Source organism: Rhinolophus sinicus, chromosome 6 (genome assembly GCF_057876585.1).
Source record: "Rhinolophus sinicus isolate RSI-liver-muscle chromosome 6, RSI-T2T, whole genome shotgun sequence".
In the NCBI taxonomy this organism is placed as follows: domain Eukaryota; kingdom Metazoa; phylum Chordata; class Mammalia; order Chiroptera; family Rhinolophidae; genus Rhinolophus; species Rhinolophus sinicus.
Window position 1 is genome coordinate 2,291,199 of NC_142506.1, and position 24,227 is coordinate 2,315,425.

Here is a 24,227-nt window from a genome sequence, read left to right on the forward strand (position 1 = left end):
GCCCGCTCCATCCGGCCGGGGACGTGACTCATCCCTCTGTCCCGAGTCTCCATGCTGTAGACACAACCTGCCCCATAGCCGCCCATTAGTCACTTAGTAGCCATCCCAGTTTTCAGATTGATTGTCACGGTGTCACAGTGCTTGTGGCCCCAAAGCACAGGAATACTGATGCTGGCAATTTGTAGATGCCACAGAGAAGCATAGAGTGCTTCCCTTAAATGAAGAGGTGTGTGTGTGTGTGTGTGTGTGTGTGTGTGTGTGTGTGTAAAAACCAGAGTGTACCTACAGGGTTCAGTACTCCACTCAGTTCAGGTGTCCGCTGGGGGTCTTGGAACATCCCCTGTGGGTATGGGGCTGCTATAGTTCTCAGGGCCATCACGTCCGGCGTGATGAAGGTGCGTGTGCCCACTCACTGTTCTGTTGGCCTCGTGCGGCGTTTGGTTTCCGTCTTGATGCGCTGTGATCATGTTGGGGCCATGGGCTAGCTCCAGCGCACGGCCCCTCCCGCTTCATGCTGTGCTCGCGCACGGGCTTCTCCCGATGCACCCGGTCCTCCCCGGTGTTTTGTTTGTGACTCCTCCTGCTCGCTCTGGCACTGTACGCTTGGGACTCCCTGTGAATTATAAGAATAGACGTAAGATCTCTGAGGACTGAGGCCTCAAAGTTTTCATGTTATTCAGCAGGAGAGTCCTTCCCAAAGGTATAAAACGGTCTCTCGCTGCGCCCTCTGCTGCATGGAAAACTGTTACAACTTGAAATCGTGACTTTGTATCCCATATGCCTTCCCGGGAACTGTCAGTATTGTCATTATTAAAAGCTAGAAGCAAGGAAGAGATACCTTGTGAAATTATGTGTTTTATGAATCTGCTACCGTTGCAGTTTTCACATGGCTTTTGTTAATACAGGTTAGTAACAAACAGGTGGACAGTTTTCCTCGCTTCCCATGGCAAATTCTGTAGAAGTAATAGGTGTTGGAGAAAACAGGAAAATAGGCTCAAGCTGAGACATGGGCCCCAGGCCAAACTTGTGCCAGTTGGTCAGGTTTAATTTAAGTAAGGTGAAACCATCCATGGTTGGTTGGGGATGGCGGCCGGCACTGGGGCGGGAGGGAGCTGGGCACCACGGTTGGCTCTGTCTGTCTGAGTCGTGGGCGGCTTCACTTCTCAAAGGCGACAGCTTTAACCCGTAGCTGTGATTCATAATCAGAAACATACACAAGCACTTTGCAACCCAGGAAGCCCTTCAGTGCAGGTAGGGCTCCCGTTCCTGCCACTGACCGTAGGGGCCAGATTTCTGTGGCTCCGCGCTGGACATTTTCGGGGATGCAAATGTAACTTCCTGTAGTCTTAACTGTGTTCCTACATTCACAAGATTCCCCCTTCTGGAACGGAGGCATCCACCTGAGAGCAGGGACGCTCAGGGCAGAGGACCGAGAGGCTGCATCCGTCCTCAGGGAGCGAGCAGGAGGGGCTGGACAGTGGTGTCCACTCCTAGGCATGGTCACGGTCCCTCGTGCAAAGGATCACGTGTGACCTGCTGTAAGCGCGCCTGAACCATTGCGTGACTTGTGCTCAGATACTCTCCTTGGAAGTGACAGGTGAGCTGCTTGGGAACACTGTGTATTTTCGTCTCCATGGTCCCTGGCACACGACTGAGCATGTACGGGGCACACGAGCGTGCTTGTGGAAGGGATGGAATGTTGTGAAGTCATAGTCGCTTAGTGAAGAGAGGCCTGAAGGTTTCCAGATGGTGGAACTCAGTGAGATTAATACCTTTAACGCATGTCCGTTTTTTCATAGAAAAATAAATAAATAAATAACAAAAAACAAGTAATTCAAGGACTCTTGAGTTTTTCTAGGTCAGAAATACAGTAAGCACAGTTTCTATTATTTTCAGTAGCGTACTTTTGTTTCCAGAGAATGTCGATAGGGATTGAAGTACATGGAATTTTTATTTAATGAGGATTTTATTTTTGAAACAGACATTTGAGCAAAAATTAAAAGTGTTCTGTTATTGGAAAAATATGTAATTTCCCCCCCTAAAGCCACATTTTGAATTGTACTAATGGAATTACTGAAAATTTTATTTGGGACGAAGTTTCTTTCTACCAGTCTATGGGGAAAAAGAGAGAGAGAGAGAGAGAGAGAGAGAGAGAGAGAGAGAGACCCCTGATTAAATTAATGATTTAGATGGTGATGAAGGAAAGTGGAACACGTTGACGATTTGGGTCCCTTTAATTACACTTGGCCTCACCCCATGTGCCCTTTGTTGATAATTCCCACGGCCCCGTCTTCCCAAATTCCCACGTGCAAAGGAAGAGAACAGAATGTGTGCACGGCGAGTGTGGTGAGCGCCGAGTTAGTAGAATGGACTCCCAGTAAAGAACGGGTGTGCTGCTGAGACACCGCTTTTGTACAAGTGTGGTATTGGTCTTTGGTAGAGAAGGGGGTGTCGCGTTGTGGTTTCCAGGGACCAGAGAGACTGTGGACGTTTGAGTGCCTGTGTGGACCCGTGCACAGCTGTCGGAAGCCCCTGGAAGCCGGACACACACGTGGGGCGCGGTGCTCGGGGCGAATGGTGGGGCCTGTGCGCTGGCACTGCTGTCAGGAAGGCTTGACTTTCTTGACTCTGGATGTTCGGACATCTTCCTTTGTGACTTAGGCGGTGCCGTCCTTCTGAGTGTCAGCTTCCTCCAATATAAACAGAGGCGGTTGAGCAGAGGTTCCTGGGCTCTTGCTGTGGGTCAGGTGCCTTCAGACCTTCAGGCACACTCTCACCATGACCCTCCAGCTGCTCGTGGTCCGATTGGTGACGATGGCACCGGCTGGCACATTTATGTGGAGATGTGGATGAAGTGAGCTGGAGATGGGAGGCGCGCGGAGCTCGTGACCCCTCGTCCGTGGGCAGGACTGACATGTGCGGTGGGAACTCTGACGTGTGCGGGCTGGGTCTCGGGTCCAGGGCTCAGCGAGCTTTGGGAGGAGGCTGAAGCCGGGCTGTGGACACTGGCGCGTGCCTGGATGTCAGAGCCAGGTGCCGGGGAGCGCGGAGGAGTTGGGATGGCGGCTCAGACGCTCGGGCCTGTAATGTGGAGGACGGGTGAGGCGGACCGGGAAGCTGACCACCCTGCTGGGAGGCTCGGTAATTGCTGCACAGAATGAAGAGGGGACCCGCGCTGAGGCAGATGCGTGGGTAGGAAAGGGTGGCTGAGGGCAAAGCAGGTAACACAGTGAGCATGGCCTTCGTAGTGGGCAGACCGCGGCCTCATGGTGGAGGTGAACTGGGGGTGCAGAGGGTGAATGGCTGTGAGTCCTCAGTAGGAAAGGAAGAGGCCAGGGAGGAAGCACAACATTCCAAGGACCTGGGCAGAGCAGGAGAGGACCATGGAGGGGACAGTTTGAAAAAGGAGGGCATGGCACCATGTCACGTGCCACTGAGTGAGTGAGACAGGAGGGCATACTGTACTGTGAACGTAGAGGGGGAGAGAATGGAAGTACCAAGGGACACTGGAGGCGCAGGGTCCTAGGGGGGTGGGAAGGGGTGGGTCAGGGGCTGGAGGCTGGACCCCCCCAGCGCTCCCCCCCGCCCAGCGCGCCGCTCTAGAGCAGAGCCGGTTCTTTCCCTGTGTAATGGTGACCTCTTTGCTGTTCTAGTGCTCACGCCTCCAGCACCACCGCCACCCCCCATCCAAGGATATGCCTTCAAGCCTCCGCCGAGACCCGACTTCGGGACCTCGGGGAGAACAATCAAGTTACAGGCCAACTTCTTTGAAATGGACATTCCAAAAATTGACATCTATCACTATGAGCTGGACATCAAGCCAGAGAAATGCCCGAGGAGAGTCAACAGGTATGGTGACCTTCGTTATTGATGGGTTTATGTGGGTGATCTTTGTACACAAACAAGATTTTGAACTAATCAGCCCTTTGATTCTCAGCAGATCCTTGTGACTCCCCCCGCCCGCCCCCTCCAGGAAGTTTCCATTGCATTTGTTTTTTGAAAAACGTTTTTGTGTTGAGATGCAGTGAAATACACGTCCTAAGTGCGGTTCAGTGAGTTCTGACAAAATACACATGTATGCCCATCTCCCCAGAATGCGGCCTCGTGCCCTCGAGCCCTGGCCCACTGAAGTGGCTGCTCCGATCTGGGTCACCGCAGACCCATTTCCTGCCATGTGAGCGGAGCTGCACAGCCTCCTGGAGGGGTGTCCTCCGCCCGCTTCCTTCTGTCGGCCTAGTGTTTTTGAGATTACTGCTGAGGAATACTTGATGATACGAGTATTTCATAAATTATTCAGTAATTATTCATCCTCTTGTTAGCCGTTTGGGCTGTCAAGGCTTTGCTCTTATGAATAAAGCCGTTGAGAACATTCTCAAGTCTTTTTGTGGACATAAACGTTTTCGTGTCGCTTAGATACGTCACTAGGAGAGCAGTTGCTGGGCCAAAGGGCAGGTGTGGGTTCGGCTGTGTCAGAAACTGCCCGGGAGTTTTCCAGAGGGGCTGCACCCCTGCTCCCCTGCCAGCAGTGCGGGAGGGGTCCCGTCCTCATTGTCGGTCCATAGCCTCAGCAGCACCCGGCAGCCAGTCATTCTGAGTTTTGCTGTCCCGGTGGGCGTGTAATGGTTTCTCATTGCGGATTTAATTTTCATTTCCGGATAACTGAGTTGTGCTTACATCCATAATTATATTACATTCCGATATTACATGATGTCATCCCACATATCATTTCTAGTAAAGTGTTGAAGTCTTTCCCCTGCTTTGGAGGGTAGTTGTCTTTCTGTTACCAATTTGTAGGCATTTTCAATACAGTCCTCTTCCTAATGTGAGGGAGTTTTCCTAATTTGCTGAGAATTAGCCTCATCATAGGGTGTTGAATTCTGTCGAATGCTGTTTCTGCATCGATTGAGGTGATCATACAGTTTTTCTGCTTTCCCCCCTCCTAAGAATGCGGTAAATTACATTTTTTGGGGAGGAGGTGGAGGCCGATGTTAAATCGGCTTGAATTTCTGAGAGTCGTGATGTATTATTACTTTGTACGTACCTTTGGCCGTGGCATACTATTTTCATATGTTGCTGTGAGTTTTTTGTAGTGAGTTTCTGTGTCTTTGCCTCTAAGGGACAGTGCTCTGTAGTTTTCTTGCTGGGTTTTGGTTTCAGGGACATGTGGGCGTCGTAGAGGAAGCTGGGAGGAGCCCTCAGCACACCGGAAGAATAAAGTGTAAGATTGGTACAGTTCCTTTCTTAAATGTTTGAATTTGTCATTGAAACCATTTGGGCCTGGTGTTTTCTTTTTTTTCTTTTTTCTTTTTTTTTTTTTTTAATTTTATTATTACTTTTTTTATTGGGGAATATTGGGGAACAGTGTGTTTCTCCAGGGCCCATCAGCTCCAGGTCATTGTCCTTCAGTCTAGTTGTGGAGGGTGCAGCTCGGTTCCAAGTCCAGTTGCCGTTTTCAATCTTTAGTTGCAGGGGGCGCAGCCCACCCTCCCATGCGGGAATTGAACCAGCAACCTTGTTGTTGAGAGCTTGTGCTCTAACCAACTGAGGCATCTGGCCGCCCGGGCTTGGCGTTTTCTTAATAGAAGGAGCTTCATACAATTTAATTTTTTTATCATGTATCAGGCTATTCAGATTTTTCCATTTCTTTTTGTATTAGTTTTGATAATTTGTGTCTTTTAAGGAATCTGTCCATTTCACCTGAATTGTTGAATTTATTGGCGTACAGTTATTTATAATATTCTTTCAATGTCTGTACGAACTGTAGTGAAAGAGCATTTCATTCCTGGTGTTTTAAATTTGTATTTTCTCTCTTTTTTTCCTCAATCATATTTGCTAGGGGGTTGTGAATTATATTTACTTCTTCACAAAAACAGCTTTCCACTTTGTTGATTTTTTTTTCTTTTGTCTGTTGATATTTTCCCTGTTTTTCTTCTCTGATCTTTATTTTCTTATACTCACTTTGAGTTTAGAGCATCAATTTCAAACCTTTCTTCTTTTCCAAACCATTTGTTTTTAAGCTGTAAATACTCCATGAACCTGGTTTTAGCTACAGTCCACAAATTTTGATACATTTTAGTTTTCATTTAGTTTAAAATATTTTTTGTGTGAATTCTTCTTTAATCTATGGTTTTTAGAAGTGTAGTTAATTTTTAACTCTCTGGAAATTTTTTTTTTTTTATAATACCATTTTCATTGATTGCGAATTTAGTTTTTTATGCTTAGGGAACATACTCTGTAGGATTTCAGTTTTTTGAAACTTATTGGGACTTATTTTATGGTTAAGCATGTAATTTATCTTGTTAATCATTCCTCACACACTTGAAAACAATGTGTATTCTGGAGTTGTTGGTTATGGGGGCTATCAATATAGATTAGTTGGTTGGTAGTATTATTCCAATCTTTTATATATGCTTTCTAATTTTTTTTTTTTGTCAAAGTATGATATGGACTGGTCTGTTTCTCCTTTTAGTACTATCTGATTTGGCTTTGTGTATTTCAGAGCTCTGTTATTAAGTACCTATGTATTTATAATTTTGTCTTCCATGATAAATTGACCCTTTATCACTAAGAAATGTCCTTCTCTATATTTGGTAATTCTTGTTTAAAAATCTTCTCTCTCTGATTATTAATACAGCCTCATGAACGTTCTTAGCTTGCTGTTTGGCAGATAAATCATTGCTCAGGCTTAAACTTTCAACCTGTGGTGTGTGTGTGTGTGTGTGTGTGAGTGTGAGAGAGAGAGAGAGAGAAGAGAAGGGGAGGGGAGGGGAGGGGAGGGGAGGGAGAGAGAATTCCAAGTGCATCCTTGTAGGTATCCATATAATTGGGACTGTCTTTATCTAGTCTGACAATTTCTGCCTTTTAATTGGAGTGTTAGGTTTGTTTAAATTTAATGTAGTTATCTGTGGATGGATTTAGGCCTACCATGCTGCTATTTCTTTATCTTTTTTATTCCAGTTTCTCTTTTCCCATTTCCTTTTGGGTTCACCAAATGTTCTTCAGTATTCCGTTTTATTCTTGCTATTGGCTTTTAACTTTTTTTCTTTTGCTTTTTAAATGATTACGCTACTGATTTCAGTATGCAGCTTTAACTTACAAAGTCTACTTAGTGTTACGTTGTAATTTCATATAAAATGGAAGAATTTTATAAGAGTATAATTCCATTTACCTCTCTGGTTTTTTGCTAATGTTGTCGTGTATTTTACTTCTACATATCACACCCATGGTGTGATGTTCCTATTTTTAAGAAATTAAAAGAAAATGGTCTGTTTCCCCACGTATTAACCATATCGCGTTCTCTTTATTTCTTCCTGTTGACCAGTGTTTTCACCTGGCAGCACCCCCTCCCCTCAGCCTAAAGGGTGTCCCTCAGCCCATCTTGTTGTACAAGTCTGCCAGTGATGCATCGTCCCAGCGCCTTCTTTAAATCTACAGATTTATTTCCTTCTTATTTTTGCTGGATATCAAATTCTAAGTTGACAGTTTTTTTCTCCAGCACCTTAAAGATGTCATTACATTGTCTTTTAATCCTCATTGTTTCAGAGGAAATGTCAGCTCATTTTCTTATTGTACTTCCTTTGTATGTAATTTGTCATTTTTCCTCTGAATATTTTCTAGTTTAATTTTGCTTTTCAGCAGTTTATGATGTGCACAGGTGCGGTTTTCTTTGCATTATATTTTTCCTCCTTGGGGGGGTCATTGAGTTTCATGAATTTGTATGTTGACATCTTTCATGAAATTTGGGTGAAATGGAGGCATTTCTTCAAATATCTTTTCTGCCCCATTTTTGCCTCTACTTCTGGGATTGCAGTTATGTGTATGCTAGACCATTTGATATTGTCTTCAGACCTTTGAGACTGTGGTGTTTTGTTTTTTTTTAAATCTTTCCCATCTCTTTTTTCAGTTTGGATCATCTTTATTGATTTGTCTTCAAAATCACTTTTTAAAAAAATAATATCCAATCTTATAACTATCCAATAAATTTTGTTTTTCACTTAGGTATTGTACTTTTCAGGTCTAGAATTTGCATCTGGTCCTTTTTCATGCTTTACATTCTTTGCTGAGATTTCCCATCTGTTCATTCATTATTCCCATCTTTTTCTTGATGATCTTGGATGTAATTCTAGTGCATATTTATTATGGCAGCCCTTGTCTGCTAATTACAAAATATGAGTCGTTTCAGCATGTGTTTTATTGACAGTTTTTACCTCAGATTGCATGTCACCTTTTCTTGCTTATTCATGTGCACAGTAAATGTTTCCATTGACCATTATGTATGTTACATTACCGTCTTCTCTAGTACCCTGCCGCACAAATCCTGCCTCTTCTGCAACCCCAGACTTAGCACTCGTCTCCTCAGCACGACAGGCTGCCCCACTCTGCCACTCCTTCCCCCGTTTCGTGGTTTGCAAACCGTTGCCAGGCAGAGTGCATGTGTGGCTTACCTCAGGGTTTCCCTTCTCTCAACAATCACAGTCCTAGGCGGCCTGTTTTCCAAAGCCCAAAGTGGGTGCCTCCTATTTCCTCTAGTTTTGTAGTTGTTCAGGGTGGGAGGACAAGTCCAATGCCAATTACTTTGTCATGGTCAGAAACAGAATTCTCAGCTGCAGCTGGTAACCAAGGGGTCTTATCAAATAGTCTTATGTAATAATTTCTCCTGATCATAGCTATTGTGAGAGAAAGAATGTGTGGGGATTCGGTTCCCTTATCTATGAAACTAAACAGCTGGATTCACTCAGTATGACCAATTTGCATTAGTCCAGACTTTTTAGGAGGTGATTTGGTGTATATATTAAACATAGTATAAACCCCTTGACTCGCCAATTCTAAGTGTTTATCCCCAAAAGATATGTGTCCAAAAAGGCAGTACGTGACAGTTATGTGAGGCCCTTTACACACGTGCTAACTTAAAAGTGTGTTTCTGAACAAAAGCTTTGGGCACAGCTGTTTTCAACAGCTTTGTTTCCTGAAGGTCTGCGGAGATCTTTTAATCCATCTGATGTGCTCGGAGACTCTCCCTGACTGGGCTTGTTTGTTTGTTTTTGAATTTCCCCCGGGTGAAAACCTATGTGAGCCTACAGTTTGGATCCATTCTTAGAGCTGGACTGAAGGCACGGAGCACGTGCACGTTTTCTGGGCTCCTGACAGGTAAGGTGGTGGTTGGGCTCCTCTTATGCCATCAACCACATCTTATGAAAGAAGGTCTGATTAAGACCTTTTCATCTGGCAACAGCAAAAGGCTGGTGGATTTAAGATTGGATGCCTTTACCTGACTGTACTGCCACATTCCTTACCAGTAGTTACCCTGGTAAGGTTTGGAAGTTACCCAGTGTTTACAAATCGCCTCAAGTCAAACCGTAAGTAGCAAAGGTGGGGCCTGAGCTGCGTCTCTGTGGCCAGGACCAGCCCACGTAGTACTAGGTGCCCTGCCTACTTAAATGTGTGAGCCTTCAGGGCTCCTTATTTTATGATTAATTCTGTTGGACTTTGGCTAAGGTCCAATCTCAAAATTATAATCAATGAAAATAGTATAGAAAAATGTTGGAAGTGAAGGTTTTGTGCCGGGAAAACCCATGTGCTAATGCTTTGTCTTAGCGCGTCCTGTAGCCTCCCTGCCAGCGGCCAACGTACATGGAACCTGCATTCGTGTGGTGGGTGCTGTGCCCCTGGGCAGCCCCTGTCCCTCATGGGAAAGCGGGAGTCCGCCCAGCGACCCGCAGCACTCAGGGCCAGCACTCTAGACGGAAGGAAGGGAGCTCAGAGTGGAGGGGGAAGGCAGAAAACGAGAACTGAGGTCATGCTGTGGGCTGTTCCCCGGGGGTAACCCTGCCGAGAAGGTTGGAAACACCCATCTCGCTACCTGTTTCTCCTTCTACACTGCATCCTGTTAAAGCATTCTTCATTCTCAGTTCCTAAAACCTGTGCTGTGCACAAGGTAGACGTTTAATAATCCCATCCCGAGGCTTTGTGTGGGGCGGAGAGGAAAATGCCATCTCCACACGTTGTGACGAGTCGCTGTGAATCCCAGCCCGGTGAAACCTCGCTCTCTGGCAGTGCGGTCCATCACCATTCACTGAGCGGAGGCGTGGGAGGGACTCATTGCAAGGCCAGGGCCATCTTCTCAGGAAGCCTCCAGTATCTTGTGGATACAGAGACGGACTAGCCAGTGCCCAGCTCTGGTCTGGGTTATGCCAGCCTTGCCGCCAGCCTTGCTGGCCGGTCAGAATTAGCAGCGCTCGGCTCAGAAGCACAGCGTGAGCAACAAGGTGTGCTTGTCCACTCTCCACTGCCCTTTCCTTCTCGTTCCACTTGCGCTCCGTCAGGTGACCTCGGGAGAGCACTGCAGAGCAATCTCTGTGTGTCTGGGAGAGGCGGGGGACAGTGCAGAAGGACTGTCACCTGTGGCCTGCTACTTACTATGGGCTCTGCCCCCTGCAAGGAATGTGCCTTTGGGCCAGGCTTTTTAAAAGGTGGTTTGGGCATGTGTGTGTACGCATACGTACACACACACACACACACACACACACACACACCCTCTGACCCACCAGTTCTACTTCTAACTCTCCTAAAGAGACACATGCAAGGATGTTTAATACAGTAAAGTCAAAAAGAGAGAGACAGAAACAGAAATCATCTGCATGTCAGCCAGCAGGGCCGGGTAAGTGAACGGACTGTGGAGTCCCGTGAAACTGTCAACACTGTGACAGCTATGAGATGGGAATACAGACAACTGTGTCTTCCGTGCTTTGTTGACATTACGTTGCAGACATGATACAGTAGCATCTCTGTTTCTGGACCTAATGGCCACTCTGTGTATAGTGACGAGGGAAGGTCTCAACGACATAGTTGGGAAAACAGGGCACTCGGTGCGTGTGATACAATACATTTAAAACGCTAAGACCATGTCTTTCTTTCATGTACCTACGTATTTGTATAAATTCATAGGTTTGAAAGCGATCAGGTTACTTTGAAGCAAAGGATGGAGAGGTCAGGTGGTCTAGGCAGACTTCCAGCATTATCTGTATTTGAATTTTATGGTGAGAATGTATTAATGCAAAACCCGTGATTAGACGTTAACCAAAGAATGCTCTTTTTTTTAAAGAGAAAACTTCCCATAATTATGGCAGGCAAGCCAATCCAGAGCATGTCAGCTTCTGATGGGCCAGCATGTTCGGTTACTCCGAGGCAGCTTTGCCGTCTGTCGCTGCCGTACCAGTGTGTGGCTGTGTGCCCCGCGCCCCGTGTAGCGTGGAGGTGAGGGTGTCGGCCTCCGTGATTATTGTGAGGACTGAATGAGTGGTTCGTGGAAGTGCCTGGCAGAGAGTAGGAGCTGACACTTTGCCACTGTCCTCGTTAAGTGGACCACTCTGTAAGATCCCGAGCACGTAGTGGGTGATGCAGTGCACAGACCGTGTCGTGGGGCTGTTGCTTTTGCCGCAGGTCTGGAGGCAGCCTGAGAATCCGTTCAGTAAAGGTGTTTGTCCAGAAGCTGCCCTGGTGCCCTATGGGAACTGCGCTTTCCAGGCGCCAAACTTGGTATTTAGGAAGAACCAAACGCAGCACTCCAAGAATAACTTGTCCCAGGTGGTTCCTCCTTGCTCTGGAGCCTTGTCAAGAAAAGTCCCTGGGGCTGGGTGGAGGGGGGGCGGTGGGGAATTAGTGTTGAAAGGGTTGGGGCTTCCACTGGGGAGTAAGAAGTTCTGAAGTTCTGGAGGTGGATGGTCGTGGTTGTGCCACAGTGTGAATGTGCTGAATGCTACCGAACTGGACGTGTGCAAGTGATTGAACTGGTGTATTTTATGTTATCTCTTCCTACCACAGTTAAGACAGAGACTGGGAGGGAGGGAGGAAGGGACGGAGCAAGGGAGGGAGGGAGGGAGGGAGGGGGGAAGGAGGGAGGGAGGAAGGCTGGCCAGTCTCTGGGAGTAGGTCTGTGTTGATGGCAGGCAGGGGCCTCCATATTTCAGAACTAGTGGCCCTCCTGTCCTGAAAACCAAGCGGTATGAGTCCTGTTTGCACAAATGACACAGGTGCTAGCACTCCGTTCCCTCGGGCGACTGAGACATGGGAGCAGTGCGGGGATGGATGGTGGTGACTTTCTCGTGGGCTGTGTGGTGGCCTGGGCTGTCTGCACACGGTCAGGTTCTTTTTCGTCTGCTGGGGAGCTTCCTACTGTAATGACTGATTGAATAGCCTCCTCCTTTGAGCACATTTCCTGAGCCCCTGAAGAAGCCACGCTTAGGTGTGCGAACGGGTGTCCATCATCAGCATAAACAGGGGTGTCGCGTGGCAGGGCCCATTCTGTTGCTTTGAATGCTAGATGCCTGGGTGCTGACTAGCGTGCTGTGTCCTCTCTCCTGCCACTTCTGTCGCAGATGAAGCGCCTGTATGCCCACGGGGCCTGTTGCTAGTGTCCTGTCTGTCCCCGCTCCAGCAGCACGCCGTCTCGCTCACGTGTTTTTACACATCCACCCTGTTCCTCTTTAAGAGCACGGCTGGCCTCTGTCCTTTCCAAATACATTTAGAATTAGCTTATTAAATTCCATCAAACACCAGTGAACCTTTCATTGGGGTTGAAAGAATGGATGTGTTTGGGGAGAATTGAATAATTGAATATTATGGTCCACAAATGTGGCTTGTTCATTGGTTGTTCTGTTTTTTAACCTCTTCTGGTGTTTCCAGCTCCCAAGTAAAAGGTTTGGAACTAGTTATCCCCACCCCTCCTCCCCTGCACGCTTAACTCTGGGTAAACCCGTCCCTCACGGTGACACACTTACACGCTGCGGGTGGGAAGGCCTCTGGTGTGGCTGCTGTTCTCCAGTCTCAGGGCAGAGGGGGCAGTAGGAGGTGGGGAGAGGAGAGAGAGGAGGTTACTGTACAGGGTGGCCGCTGATTCCACAACGTGAATATGTAACAAGTGACATACTGATCCTGTGTTGCATTGGGTAATAAAGTAATTTACATGTGTGTTTCCAAGCGTGACCATCCTGTGTAGCCAGATCACTCAGGGATTCCTCTGCTGTTATAAGAGACGTGTGTCAGAGCGGCCACAACCCACGATTGTCTCACAGGAGAAGAAAGGACATAATTCCACATCTACTGCTGGACACCAAAGCTTTGCGGGGAATTTTAACTTCCTAGAGAGGCTGAGAGGGTGCACCTCCTACTGGTTCTCCAGCCCCTCCGCATTCCATTTCTGCTTGAGACTGACCTTCCTGGGTGTTATTACCGAAACAGGTCTATTTGGCGGGTGACTTGGCTGTTCTGGGCTCTTGGTCCCTGCGCTACCCCTGTCCCCACCTGTCCCCCTGAGGGTGTGTAATGAGTGAGTGAATGAATAAAGACTTGGTACCAGGGGAAAATATGAGCATTTGTTCTAGAAATATTTATGGGGTATCCACTATCTGCTGGACCCTGGAGGGACACAGATAAAAAGCAGGGATCTGTCTTCTTGAAGCTTCCAGAGTTCCTCAGAAGGTTCATCTGCATTTTTGTTAAATTTTTAAAATAAATTTTGTTGGGGAATATTGGGGAACAGTGTATTTCTCCAGGGCCTGTCAGCTCCAAGTCGTTGTCCTTCAGTCTAGTTGTGGAGGGCGCAGCTCAGCTCCAAGTCCAGTTGCCATTTTCAATCTTTAGTTGCAGAGGGTGCAGCCCACCATCCCATGAGGGAATTGAACTGGCAACCTTGTTGAGAGCTCGCGCTCTAACCCACTGAGCCATCCGGCCGCCATCGTCTGCATTTTTAAGAAACACAGCCCCAGTGTCCACCAATAGCAGCGTTTTTTCTTCTTTACAACAGCCCCCCTCCCTTTTCCTTACCCTCCTGCGGCATCCGCGGCCGCAGCCCAATATGGAACAAGTGGCAAGAAGGCATCTTTATTGTGCATCTCAGAGGGAAACCTACCAGATTACGGAAGTTGCCCTCTGGTCCTAGTTTGCTAATTAAAAAAGAAATGCTGATGGGGTGTTGTATTTTATTGGATTTTGTTAAATGCTTTTTTTCTACCTCTTGGAGTTTATCATAATTTAACAACTTTTCACACTCGATTTTTAAAACCTAAGTCAACTTTGTTGATGTAATTACCTGCAACAAAACATGTTCTTTTGAAGTGTATGGTTAGGTGAGCTTTAAAAAACGTGTACACTCTGGGCGGCCGGTTAGCTCGGTTGGTTGGCGCACGATGCTCATAGCACCAGGGTTGCTGGTTCGATCCCCACATGGGCCACTGTGAGCTGCGCCCTCCACAACTAGATTGAAACAACTACTTGACTTGGAGCTGATGGGTCCTGGAAAAACACACTTAAAATACATTTTTTAAAATAAAGTGTACACTCGTGTGACAATCGTGTGACAGTCAAGGCGTGGGACGTTCTGAAGACCCCAGAGCTCTTTATGCCCTTTTACAGTTAATCGTCTGCTGATAATCCCCCACCCCCTTCCCCATGGCAACCACTGAAGCACCTTCTGTTGACGTAGATTAGTTTTTGCCTATCAGAAAATTTCATAGAAACGGAATCACGCAGTAGGTACTGCTTTATAGCTGGTTTCTTTCCCTGAGCTTGTTTCTAAGATACAACCATCATGTTGCCTCTGCCAGAAACTCACCGATAGAATACCAGTGTTCTATTGTAATGTTGTACCATAATTTGTCCACCAGTGGATGGGCACTCAGGTTGTTGCCAGGCTGGGGCTGTTGTCAACATTTGCATACACGTGGTTTCATGCTTTCATTTCTCTTGCATAAGTATCAGCTATTGCTAGGTGAGTGGTCTGTACACACTGAGCTCTATAAGAAATGGCCAACCTTTCTCCTCCTAAGTGGTTGTGTCATTTTACATTCCCAGCAGCAACGTGTAAGAGTTAAGGGTCCACGTGCCCCTTCACCAACCCCTTGGTTTGGTGGGTGTGTAATGTTCGTCATTCCAGTGCGTGTGTGGTGTTTTGTGGTTTTATCAGCAGCTCCCTAATGACTAATGACGAACATCGTCTCGTGTTTATTGGCCACTTGGGTGTCTGTTTTTTGTAAAGTGTTCAAATCTTTTACCTGTTGTTTTTTTTTTAAGTGGGTTGTGTGTCTTACTGAGTTGTAGGAATTTATTTTATATATTATGCATGCAAGTCCTTTGTCAGATATATGTGTTTTTAAAAATATTTTCTCCCCGTGAGTGGCTTGCCTTTTCTCTTTGCATAACAGTATCTTTTAAAGAGTAAACATTTTTAATTTTGATGAAGTCCAATTTATTATTGTTTTCTTTTACAGTTGATAACTGTTTGTGGTCTAAGAAATCTTTATCTCAGGATGCATAAAGATTTTTCTCTTTTCTTTTTTCTCCCCAGAAGTTTCACGGCTTTAGCTTTTACTTTAAGTCGGTAATTTGTTTCACATCACTTGCTTTTATCATGTTAAACCCGACCTTTCATTCCTGGTGTCTGCCCAACGCTGACATGTTGACAGCGTTATTTTTAACATGTTGCTGGATTCTGTTTGTTAGTACTTTGTTTCTTCATGTGTGTTTATTGGCCCATGACCACTTCGTCAGGTTTCAAGATCAAAGTTTTGCTAGCCTCTTAAATGAGCTGGGGCATGTGCCCTCTTAATTCTGTTCATGGTAAGTTTGAGTTTGTTTGGATGATTTGTCTTTGAGTGTGGGTGGAACTCCCCAGTAGAGCCATTTGGACCTTGAGCTGGTCGTCAAGTCCTGACCATGAAGGTGGGGTGCCTGAAGCTTGGGAATCAGGGGTCTGGAGGCAGCATGTCTGAGGTGTCCAGAGTAGCGTGTGGAGACACAGGTAAAGTTGTGCCCTGGCTGCTGGTCGGAAATGGCAGAGGTGGAGGTCTTTAGGGCTTCATACCTGCCGGGGCTGTGATCTCCCACCGGTGTTGGAGGCCTGGTGCATTCTTGGTGGCCCCTTCACAGGTGTTTCAAGAGGCTCCATCTGGAACAAAGACTCCCGGGCAGTGGGTGTAGGGGCAGGTCTGGCTGGACCCCTAGAAGCTGGCCTCCTGTGACGAGCACAGTGGAGGGCCTCCTGGACAAATTCAGTGTGAGGAAGAAAGCCTGCTGAGGCCCGCTTTCCTCACGCTCTGGGAAAGGAATGGGACGCATTTCTGATTCTTGCTTCCTGAACGATGACCACGGCTCTGCCCAGAGAGAAACCCTCACGGCAGAGCTGGGCTCAGTCTGTCAGGTTCCTCCTCCCGCTCTGTCCCTGCTGTCGAGACCCCTGACCCCCTCTTTACCATATTCCCTGAGCCGCTGCTTCCTGATAACGACTGGCATTTCGAGCCTCTGGTAGGCCGCTTGCTGTGGCCCCTTCGTGGACCTGGGGGGCAGGCAGGCGTCGTGGCCTTTCCTCTCTGTACTTCCTGAGACGCTGTGCGTGAGAGGGGTCAGGTGTTTGGCGAGTTAGGTGGAATGCCTCAGCCCTCCCCCACGCCCAGTGCTGGCAGAGGTGTGCCCAGTGGGCTCTCGGGGCAGAGACATGCAGGGTGGGTGGTGGCGTGCCCCGCCCCCAGCCTCCAGGGCGCAGGACACTTGGGCAGTCCCCGGTCCCCCATAGCTTCTGCGCCTGTGTGGAGTGGCAGGCCAGCGGGGGCCGAGCGGCTGCAGTGCCCCCTGGAGCTCACGACACAAGTTCCCTGTGCTGGCCGTGCGTGTGCCGCTGTGCTGCCCGAGGGACAGACAGCACCCCAGCGTAGTGGCGGAGAGCGCACATTGGGCGCTCAGGACCGTGCGGGTGGGCTGTGGGGTGACTGGCCCGGCGGGGTCAGGCTGGACTCGGGCTTTGAGTCAGGTTCAGGCTCTTTGTTCTGGAGCCCAGACTGAAAGGGCAGCGGTGACCAGGTGCGTTCTTGCAGCGGATCCCAGGGAGCCATGCCAATCACACGACCCCTGGCAGCCTCTGTTTACGTCCCGACCTCTGACTTCCTGGTGACCAAAGCAAAGCACACGACTGAGCCAGCACCGGATGTCAGCGGGGTGGGAATTCTTCTCTGTGAGCACGGGGGTGATGGGGGGGGCCCTGGGGGTTGTCACAGACCAGCACGTGGGAACAATGCTCCCTCCCCTCTGGTCCTCCCCTCAGCGCCCCAGGAGGTGCTGGGAGCTTCTGTCGTCCGCCGCCTGCAGCATGCGCAGCGGCTGGTGGGGAAGACGTCCTCTGATGTTTGGGTGACTGACGAGCGTGAAGCCAGTGAAGGGTCTAGTTTGATTCTTTACAGAAGAAAGTTGGAGGTCACGTTACGAAAACGATCCATAGCTCTTACAAAATGGCTTATAAACCAGTGTCAGAAGGGTGGTCCTCAGGCATGATTTCTCTGATTTTACTGACATTTTGCTCGAATTCTGTCTTGTTTCAGGGAAATAGTGGAACATATGGTCCAGCACTTTAAAACACAGATCTTTGGGGACCGGAAGCCAGTGTTTGATGGAAGAAAGAACCTCTACACAGCGATGCCTCTTCCGATCGGGAGGGAGAAGGTGAGTTCAGAGATGGGCTTGGACCACCCAGGTTCCAAGGGTTGTTGCCCCTCATCCTTGCACCGGAGAGGGGCGGCCCCGGCGGCTCTGTGCCTCCTCCTGAGGCCCCTGAGAACTGCCTTCCGTGCCCTGTGGTCGCCCACGGTAGAGCAGTAAGCTGTCTGCGTCCACAGACAGGAGTTGAGAACATCTTGAAGCCACTGAACTTTGAAATGTAAAACCTGGGCCACGAACCACCACCAGGCGGGAGGCGGGATCACCCAGTGCGACTGTCGAGACCTAAGGAAAAGTGCGTTCGCGTAAGTGGAGGTGTGCGTGCCAACGGCAGTGAAACAGCTAACAACCGGCGTCAGACAGTGATTCACCTGAAATAAGAGTCATGACAGACAGTCAGCCCGGGAGTAGTGATTATATTAAAGTGTCACCTTTTCTTACTGTCTTTATCCTTATCATGGCATTATTTAAAAAGTAATAAAATTTCTGCCTGGAAGTTGTCACCTCTTGGCACATCTTTCAACGAACGGGCCGCTCCAGGGTGATCATGGGTGGTGTTTATAAGTAGGAGAAGAGGAAGGACTCAGCTCAGCCATAATCTTTACACAAATTTAAAAAAAAAAGAAAAAAAAAGTAAGTATCCCAACAAGAACAGAAAAGCTAGTTCCCTTTGAGAACAACTGCACAAGTAGCTTCTGAAACCCCACCCCACCCAGAACCCCGAGAAGGAGCATCGCTCAGCGCTTACAGCGTCTCACACTGTTGTCCAGTTGTCTGGTGACCTGTACGCTCTCTGCAGGCATTGCATTTTTTTTTTTTTTTTTTTTTTGCCTTTGTGTTTTAATGATAAAAAGACTTAAGCTCCTCTCACCCGTCTGGTTGCTCAGAATTGCTGGGTCCTGATAAGAATGGAGATGGTAGGGCTGGGGAAGGCCGGTGGTGATAAGGGCTGTGTGCCGAATGGTCTCCGGGATTCTCAGAGATAGCAGTGGCTCAGCTGGGCACTGCCTGGTGCGGGGCAGTGGACCGTGTTCCGAATTGGAGGGAGTGCCAGGACCCTACTACGCCTGTCAGCTGAGGAGACTTGCCCCTTGCAAATTAGCATGCTGTGCATTTGAAAGTTATTGATTATAAAGCTTTGTGACTAATTTGCACATTTGTTTTTGTTTGAAATTGTATAAGGAGCAAACACATAAGGAGTTTATTCACCGTGTCGTCTGTGCATGGCGACACTCGGACACTAGGTGGGCACAGGAACGTTTTCCTTCAGAAGGGGTGGGAGGGTCGCTGTGGTGTGCGTGTCTGAGACACCTCCTCGTACAAGGTCACAGCTCAGCTCTGGGCTCACCACACACCTGACTGGGTCCTTGCTTCACTCCTACTCCTGGTGAGACCTTGGGTAAGCCGCCTTACCTTGCCACCCTCAACTGTCACACCTGTAAGAGGGGACATTGCACAGAAATGACCTCGTGGGGCCTTGTGCGAGTCAAATGAGTGCGTGCACCCCAAGAAGAGCGCTTTCCACGCTACGTGCTTCCAGCTTCCCTGGGTCTGCTAATCTGTGGGGGCTCATTCAGCGTCGCCTCTCTAACCAGCTCCCACATCCTACTGCGGTCCCAAATCATTGAGTTGTCAGGATCTAATGTGCTTATTTACGCCTGGGACATGGCACGCTCTGAGCAGGTACCACTGCTTACTGTTCCTGGGCCAAGGGATCTGTATCTGTCATCCTAACCCACACGTCTCTGGGTTGGGGCCGATGTCCACGATGGCCCCCCATATCTACTGCCTTGTACCTAGTGGGTGCTCGGTGTCCCTTAAGTTTAATCCCTACCACCCTTGTCCTGTTTTCAGATGAGCTTCGAAACCTACCCAAAGCCCCAGCATTTGGTGAGCGTGGGGTCTCCTAACTGCACACCACTCCTGCCACTCATTCTCAAAGTTCTGTCAAATATTCGCGATACGCAGAAATTAATCTCTTCCCTCAGAGCTAAAATAAAGTGTTTCTTCATATATTACATCTTATAGCCAAGTGCTATCTTTTTTTTTCTTTTATGTTTGCTAATTTTTCTATGAAGCACTTTTCTTTGTATCGTGGGCACGTCTGTAGTAAGACAGAAAATCCTTTAGTGTCGTGTTAACCCCATGTCTCCTGGCGGCTAGATGGGGGCTGCAGCTGGCCTCGTCCAGGGCTATGCACAGAGCATGTCCTAGGTTCCCTCGCCTGGCTCTTGTCATCTCCTCTTAATCTCTCCTACTGAAACACGAGCCCACCTGCCCTAACTCCAGCCCCCATGAGGGCTGAAACACCTTGGGGCCAGTCTCTTACTGTGCAGAACCGGAGACGGAGGAAGTTAAGTAAGTTGTCCAAGTTGCTCACCGTTCGGGATTGAACTCCGAGCTCTGTTTTAGCAGTGACATGATATGACTGGTAGGACCGGAGTATGTGTGGTCTGTTGTTCCCGGTGTGGGTCCAGCCCTGGGCCTTCACTCACCAGGTCTGCAGGTTCCTGCATCTACAGCTTCCATCCATTTACTCAGGGAAGGTACGAGCATCTCCTTGGAAGAAAGCGGCACGTTAGGCCAGATGCACAGCTCAGATCAGTAACGGCCCTTGTGCAGAGGGCGCCCACTGTTGGGGAAGACAGCCTCGCACAGAACCCACGCTCGGTGCTCCTGCCGGCTCACCCCCTGTGCCCGGGACCGGGGCCATGGGGGCCATGGCTGCTGGTTGCAGTGAGAGGTGTCAGGGATCCTGAGTGGGCACTGAAGCTTCTGCACTTGGAGGGGCAGGAGGACTGAGGACAGGCAGGTGGGGGCAGGGGCCATCCTTGGCGTTCTCCCCGGGTGGCACGCAGGTAGAGGGTCTGCTCCATTTGGGCCTAATCTGCTGCCTTTCCAAGCTAAGGGTCCCTCCAATGACACTGCGTTTGTCAAGGTGCCTTGAACTGAGCCAGCCCGGGGTGGAGGGGCTCGGCAAGTGTCATTTACACCCAACAGAGCAGCCACTTCCTGTGTGCCGCTGCTGGTTTTACCTGCCACGGGTGACTCCAAATCCCCAGCACCATGCTAGACGAGGCTGCGGCTTCTCTTGGGTAACTTGGAGGGGCAGCGCTTCGCTTTATGAGGAGATTCGTTGCTGTGCAAAGTCCCAGGAAGCCGTCAAGTCTCAGCTCCCTGTGTCCATTGAAAACAAGGTGTGACCTGTGTGTCCCCTTCAGGAAAGGGCCCGTGTCAAGGAGCCTAGCAGCTGTCGCCCTGGCACGGACTCCGGCCTGCAGACCCCTGGAGGGCCATGGCAGGGTCTGGACCCTCAACCAGCCCCACGCGGAGTGTGGCAGCCCAGGGCCCTGCCAGCACTGTCACTCCTTCCTTAGGAGCAGATGGCAGTGAATTACGGGGCCTCGGCCCTCATGGCAGCCAAGTTTTGGACAAGAAACCCCGATGGAGACACGGCTGGGGCTCTGCTCTCCTGGGTGCGTGCAGTCTGTCCCTTATAGCGCGGTTCCCTCCTTCGTCTCCTAGCCGTGTGGTGGCACCAACCCAGGACTCTTCCCATCGCAATTCTGATTCTGTCACCCTGGTGGCTTCCACACAAAGGGAGTGGAGTGTGGCTTAGGTCTGTCTGCAGAGATGGGATCTCACAACTGTCTCACCATCTTCCAGGCCCTGGGTCAGTTCTGTTAGCCGATATTTCGGTTGTCTGTGTCAGAAGATGGCACTTGTAGTGTTCCGGGGTTCCAGACCGCCCTCCACGGGTGCTGGCGGCCTCAGTTGGCACAAGTGTGCTGTGACGTGGGCAGGCTGTTCTCTTGTTCCTTAAAGTGCATACAGGGAGCCCAGTGGAGCCACCTGCCTATGGGCAGGTCGTAGCTGGTTACAGAACTGTGAGCCCCGTGTCCTGGGGACCTCCATTTGGTGCCCTTTGGCTGCTATGTTACTGGGACCGAGAGCTTCAGGCTGTTCGGAGATAGAAGCTTCTTGGTGGGTGGACTGGCACTGCTGGACAGCAGCCCAGACAGACATGCAGACTGTTCTCCACCTCATGTCACAGCTGCAGCCCAGTGTCACCCTGCCCCACACAGTGTGACATTTCTGTTGAAATCTGCATCGTCCCTAAGCTGTTAGAAACGTGTACCAGTCAGCCTCTCGAGACATTGTATCTGGCAGAGAACGTTGTGCAGCCTGGAGTTTATTCTCTGCCCTTTTTATGGGGTCCAAGAGGAGGCTAGACTGGACTCGATTAAAAAGTGTAAGGTCTTTTGCTAAAGGAAAATGCACCCCTCCGAGTCCCCTCTCAGTTCACTTACAGAGGCATTTCTGAAGGGTGACATTAACCAGCATCCAATTAGTACCAATTCACAGTCATCCTGCATCCAGGCCGAGAGCTGCTGGGTAGTTGCCTGCTGTGCAATTCGGAAATTTGCCTGGTGCTGGTCTTCCATCCACCTGTGTGCCGTCCTTGGCGTACCACCTCTGAACAGGTGGGGCCACTTGCTCCTTCTGATGCCATTGGAGCCAGGCCTCTGCTGCTCCACACGGAAGCCCTCCCCTGACGCCCAGCACAGCCGCGGGCCACCGTCTCGTCCTTTTCTGGGGTCGCGCTGTCCAAATGGCACCCTTATCTCTTCACTGCACATGACCTGCTGTAACACGGCCAGCCTCCTGGGCCTCAGTTTCCCTAACTGAAAGTATGGGTGGGGCGGGGGTGTCGCGAACGATAGGTCATTGGGTGAAATACATAATGCCTGCCACTTTATTGTCACCATGTTAAATGCTAGGTTTCAGTTACTGCTTTTACGTGACACATTTAAATTTTTCTTATGAAATACAGTGTACACACACACACACGGTGCCCCAAGAAATGAATACACATTTTAAGAAAGGGAAAAACTGTATTAAAATTGTCATACTCAATATATACCGATAACAAAAGATGAATACTAGTCACGTTTAACTTCTGCAATGACAAGAGGTGCTCAGAGTGGTTCCCATCAGCATCCAGACACTTCTGATTGCAGTGAATTACTATTTGAGCATAGATAATGTCCCTTAAAATGTGTAGACATTTTTTTGGCACCCCCAGTATATACATAAAGCAGTAATAAGTTCCATGTACCCACCATCCAGGCCAAGACGCTGCCTCCCTCTCCGTGTCCCCCCCTCTGCTCCCTGATTTGCATGCCCCGCCCTTCCCCTCACTGCTACTGTCCAGGTGACTCAGGTTAAGTTGACCCTTTGCTCTTTATGGTCTTATCAGCTGTGCGGGCATCCCTAAAATATATTGTTTTGTTCTAAAGGGAACCCTACTGTAGTGTCCTGTGTCCGTGTGGGCCTGTGCCCAAGCACTGGGCACAGGTGTGCAGGTGAGTCCTGTGTAGTCTGGCTGCTGCTCTAGTGATGGTTGGACGAGGTGGCCAGTGCATGAGGGCGGGCGCTAGCCTGTGTGGTCAAAATGATTGCCAGCGCTCAGTGGCCACAGGGGACCAGTGGCTGCCACCCTGGGCAGCTCAGGAGGAGACTGTTTTCATTCTCACAGGAAGTTCTGCTGGGCAGGGCTGTTGTAGACTGTCGTGGTGAATTCTCTGAGGTTTGGCTCAGGATTTTCATTTCTTTCCAGATAATTCTGGTTGGTCTTGTAGTTGAAGCTGTTTTTCTTCTCTGCTGTTTTGTGCCTGGTGACGCTGGTGCCACAACCCTTCTGTACACGGTGGGGCACGGACGGTCCTGCAGAACAGCTTCGGGAAATGTCCAGTGTGTGATGTCCCCGCCGCCCACATTCAGAGATGACCATTTTCCCACGGGTGATTGTGGACTTATTTAATCAGACTGAAAGGTTGAAGGGATTGTAGGATGTGCGCCATCCAGACTGCACAGTTGTTAGCGTTTTGCTATTTGTCTTACCACGTGTCTATTCTCAGAAGGCTTTTTGTTCATGATTTAGTTGTTGCAAAACTAGCCTGTGGACACTTTTTTAAAGGGCTGGGAAAACGAATCCCAAGACCCCCAGCAAGCCGCCACGTCCCCTTCCTCTGGGGCCCCCCTTCTGAGAGGGGCCGATCCGACCGCCAGCCCCCAGGCCGAGCAGCTTCCACCCGTGTGGCGTGGCCTCTGTGGGGGGTGGCGTGTCACTGCCTGTCTCCCGCTGCCACTCGTGCACTGGACGTGTGTGGAAGGCAGGAGTGCCTGTCCTGCCTCGCTGTGCGGTGGGCGTGAGGGCTGTGCACGTGCCCACACGTGTGTGCCTGGAGGCAGGACTGAGTTTCCATGACCCAGGAGTGTCCTGGAAGCTCATCCACTGCCTTGGAGTCTCAGTAGCTTCTTCAGAGGGAAGCGTGAATAACTGTGTCCTCTGGGCCCCTCACAGGTGGAGCTGGAGGTCACGTTGCCGGGAGAAGGGAAGGACCGTATCTTCAAGGTGTCCATCAAGTGGGTGTCCTGTGTGAGCCTGCAGGCGTTACACGATGCACTTTCGGGGCGGCTGCCCAGCGTCCCCTTTGAGACCATCCAGGCGCTGGACGTGGTCATGAGGCACCTGCCCTCCATGAGGTGAGGACGGGGGCGACGGCGCCGGGAGAGCGTGCGCCCCGTGCGAGGAGGGGCCGGTCCCGGAGTCAGGGTGTGATGGTCACGTGTGGGTTTCCACAGTGAAAACAGCAGCAGTGCCCACGTGGCGGGAACGTTTAATATAAAAATCGGTCCCTGGAAGTCTCAGCCTCGCACAGAAAGGTGACGTCCCGGCGTCTGAG

General features: G+C 49.5%; 1 protein-coding gene across 6 annotated transcripts in view; it reads left to right on the forward strand.

The window, feature by feature from the left end:
• Nucleotides 1–24,227, forward strand: part of AGO2 (argonaute RISC catalytic component 2) — a 98,114-nt gene that overhangs the window by 38,570 nt on the left and 35,317 nt on the right. For all 6 annotated transcript variants that reach the window (XM_074316918.2, XM_074316916.2, XM_088798931.1 and 3 more), the window contains exons 2-4: nt 3,654–3,849; nt 17,364–17,484; nt 23,846–24,027. In XM_074316918.2, coding sequence (XP_074173019.1) covers nt 3,654–3,849; nt 17,364–17,484; nt 23,846–24,027 — 499 coding nt within the window. The remainder of the gene's footprint in view (nt 1–3,653; nt 3,850–17,363; nt 17,485–23,845; nt 24,028–24,227) is intronic.